Source organism: Rhagoletis pomonella, unplaced genomic scaffold (genome assembly GCF_013731165.1).
Source record: "Rhagoletis pomonella isolate Grant_MI unplaced genomic scaffold, Rhpom_1.0 Rhpom_scaffold_00002, whole genome shotgun sequence".
Classification (NCBI taxonomy): Eukaryota; Metazoa; Arthropoda; class Insecta; order Diptera; family Tephritidae; genus Rhagoletis; species Rhagoletis pomonella.
Window position 1 is genome coordinate 24,343,208 of NW_023458556.1, and position 2,309 is coordinate 24,345,516.

The window sequence follows — 2,309 nt, forward strand, 5'->3', positions numbered from 1 at the left end:
AATTTTGTTAACACTTTATTGTAATTATGGCTTTCAGATAATCATGTGATCATGGTGCAACGCATGATCGGTTCACAGCAACTCGGCACAGGTGGCTCTTCTGGTTACCATTATTTGCGTTCCACATTGAGGTAATTGAAATTGAGGTCACATTACTCTTTTCTCACATACTAAATATGTAGTATGTAGTTAGTAATGCATTGTCTTTTTCTTTATTTCATGTAGTGATCGATATAAAGTGTTTTTGGATCTATTCAATCTGTCAACTTTTCTTATTCCACGCGAAGCTATTCCTCCACTAGATGTATCCATGCGCAAAGAATTGATCAATTGATTTTGAGCAAGCTATATACATACATAACTATTACTTAGATAACGCAGTGCTTTATTTAGAATTTAGTTCAGTGAATAAGGAGAATAAATAAATAATATTTCCACCATACTGACGAAATGAATCTGAGTAACTGCTGAACTAGAGGATACTTACTTTGTTTTGATGAGCATGACCTGAAATGAATGTCTTAACTATCGCTCTAACTAAACTGATCATGATATACCAGGATCAGTAAGCTTTTTCGCCAACGAATTCACGATTGACGGAGCGATCGTCTCTCGGTACCTTCCCATAGTTCCCGCTTTTCCTATGTAAACTAGAATTGATACTGATTCTGATATTGCAGAATACTACTTAGCATACTGGATAGCGAATCAATTAGTTAGGAAGGGTGTCACTTAAATGGTTTGCCCGAAGAAGTACCTCTTTTGGGCCAGACGGGTTTTATGTGAGCTTAGCAAAGAATTTCTGGTTCAGCTTCCCTAGACTTAAATCGTGTTTTGTACAATAAATTCCACTGAATTAGTATCCGAGTTTGATAAGCAGACATAAACTCGACTAATACATATTGAACGCAAACCGAGGGAAGGGCTGTAGATGAACCAATAATTGACATAAATATTTGAAGTATTCGGCCTTATTGCGTAAGTCGTAAACTCGACAACATCGGCATCATCGGTAATTTTAAACGGTTAACGGCCAATTTGAGATCTTCCGAGCCTATCGGAGGTTTAAACTTTACCAAAAAATCTTGCAAACCAGTCATAGTGATTCTAGTAACTGTGCATAGCTATGACGATATTTACTGAAGGAGAGTTTATGAAGATGTCAATGGCATAGACATTAGTACTAGATAATGAGCCAAGCTGAACATAGAATATATAAGAGCGCGTTGAGAAAGCAATGATATACACCGTGGTTGGTAGGCCTATTTGGTTCTCCAATATTCAACGGACACCTTGTCGTTTTCAGACAACAACGTTACGTCCAGCACCTCCTCCCATCCAGTGAACCGAACTGTGCTCTGGAAGATAAACTACTTATTTAGTCAGGTGTATAATATAAAGTGTTGTAAGAGCTCAACCCGTTCATTTACCGTGGTGATACCTTAGACAAGATGGGGTTCTGCACCAAGATTTCGCTGAGTTCTGTTGGCGAAATGTCCCTATCCTTGTGTCATATAGGTCGATACCAGAAGTATGCTAGGCGGCCGCGCAGTCTCCATCTGCACTAGTTTTGTATCTGGTTTGCTGACATTAAAGTAAAGGAAAGCATATATACTCTTCTATTTATCTACCTCGCTCATGCAAAAAAATTTATAGTTGATTATGTTGAATATATCGAAACTCATTACCGTCCTGTTCTTAACCCAAGGCTTATACATTTTTCTGATATCTCTGTGGAGAACAGATAAGTTATCTGCATCGTATTTTTTGAGTGATTGAGATTGATTTGGGCAACTTCTAGTCTTGAGATCGGGGTCGTCGGTCAGCTTCACTCGCATTAGAAGCTCGCTAGCTCCATCAACCCCTGAATCTTCTTCTATGGGGCTATTCTACTAATAAAAACTGCATTCTCAGCGTTCGTATGCCGAACCGGGTGCTATATTAAGCCTTTGCTAAGACGTCTAGGAATTAGACACAGATATAAAGAAAAATGTGCTTATTTGAGCGCCTCCTGGGCTCTTCTACCTTGATAAGCTTTCATTCTTTGATCGTCTTCTACACCGCTGGTTAAAAATTAGAAAATAGAGAAACTGTAGATTATTTCAAGCTGAAGTTGCTGCAATAAGGAGGCTGTTGAAAGGGCTCATATGACTGTCAGATCCAAAGGCACGTCTCACAATTTCTGCGGACATTGTAAAGACCGGGAAAGGTTAGAACGCGTTAGGTGATTCCTTAGCGAAAGCGATTTAGATTTCAGTGGAACAATTTCCTCAATTATCTGCACGTTTTGTGCACCGTATCAATGCAGG

The 2,309-nt window shown here is 39.0% G+C and overlaps 1 protein-coding gene across 3 annotated transcripts in view; it reads left to right on the plus strand.

Moving 5' to 3' along the window:
• Positions 1-2,309, plus strand: part of LOC118734595 (tryptophan 2,3-dioxygenase) — a 5,631-nt gene that overhangs the window by 2,777 nt on the left and 545 nt on the right. For 2 of the 3 annotated variants that reach the window (XM_036464302.1, XM_036464304.1), the window contains 2 exons: positions 38-131; positions 226-452. The exons of the other annotated variant lie outside the window; for it this stretch is intronic. In XM_036464302.1, the coding sequence (XP_036320195.1) occupies positions 38-131; positions 226-334 (203 nt within the window). In that variant the 3' untranslated portion in view covers positions 335-452. Of the gene's footprint in view, positions 1-37; positions 132-225; positions 453-2,309 lie in introns of those variants that run through there. 3 annotated transcript variants of the gene reach the window in all.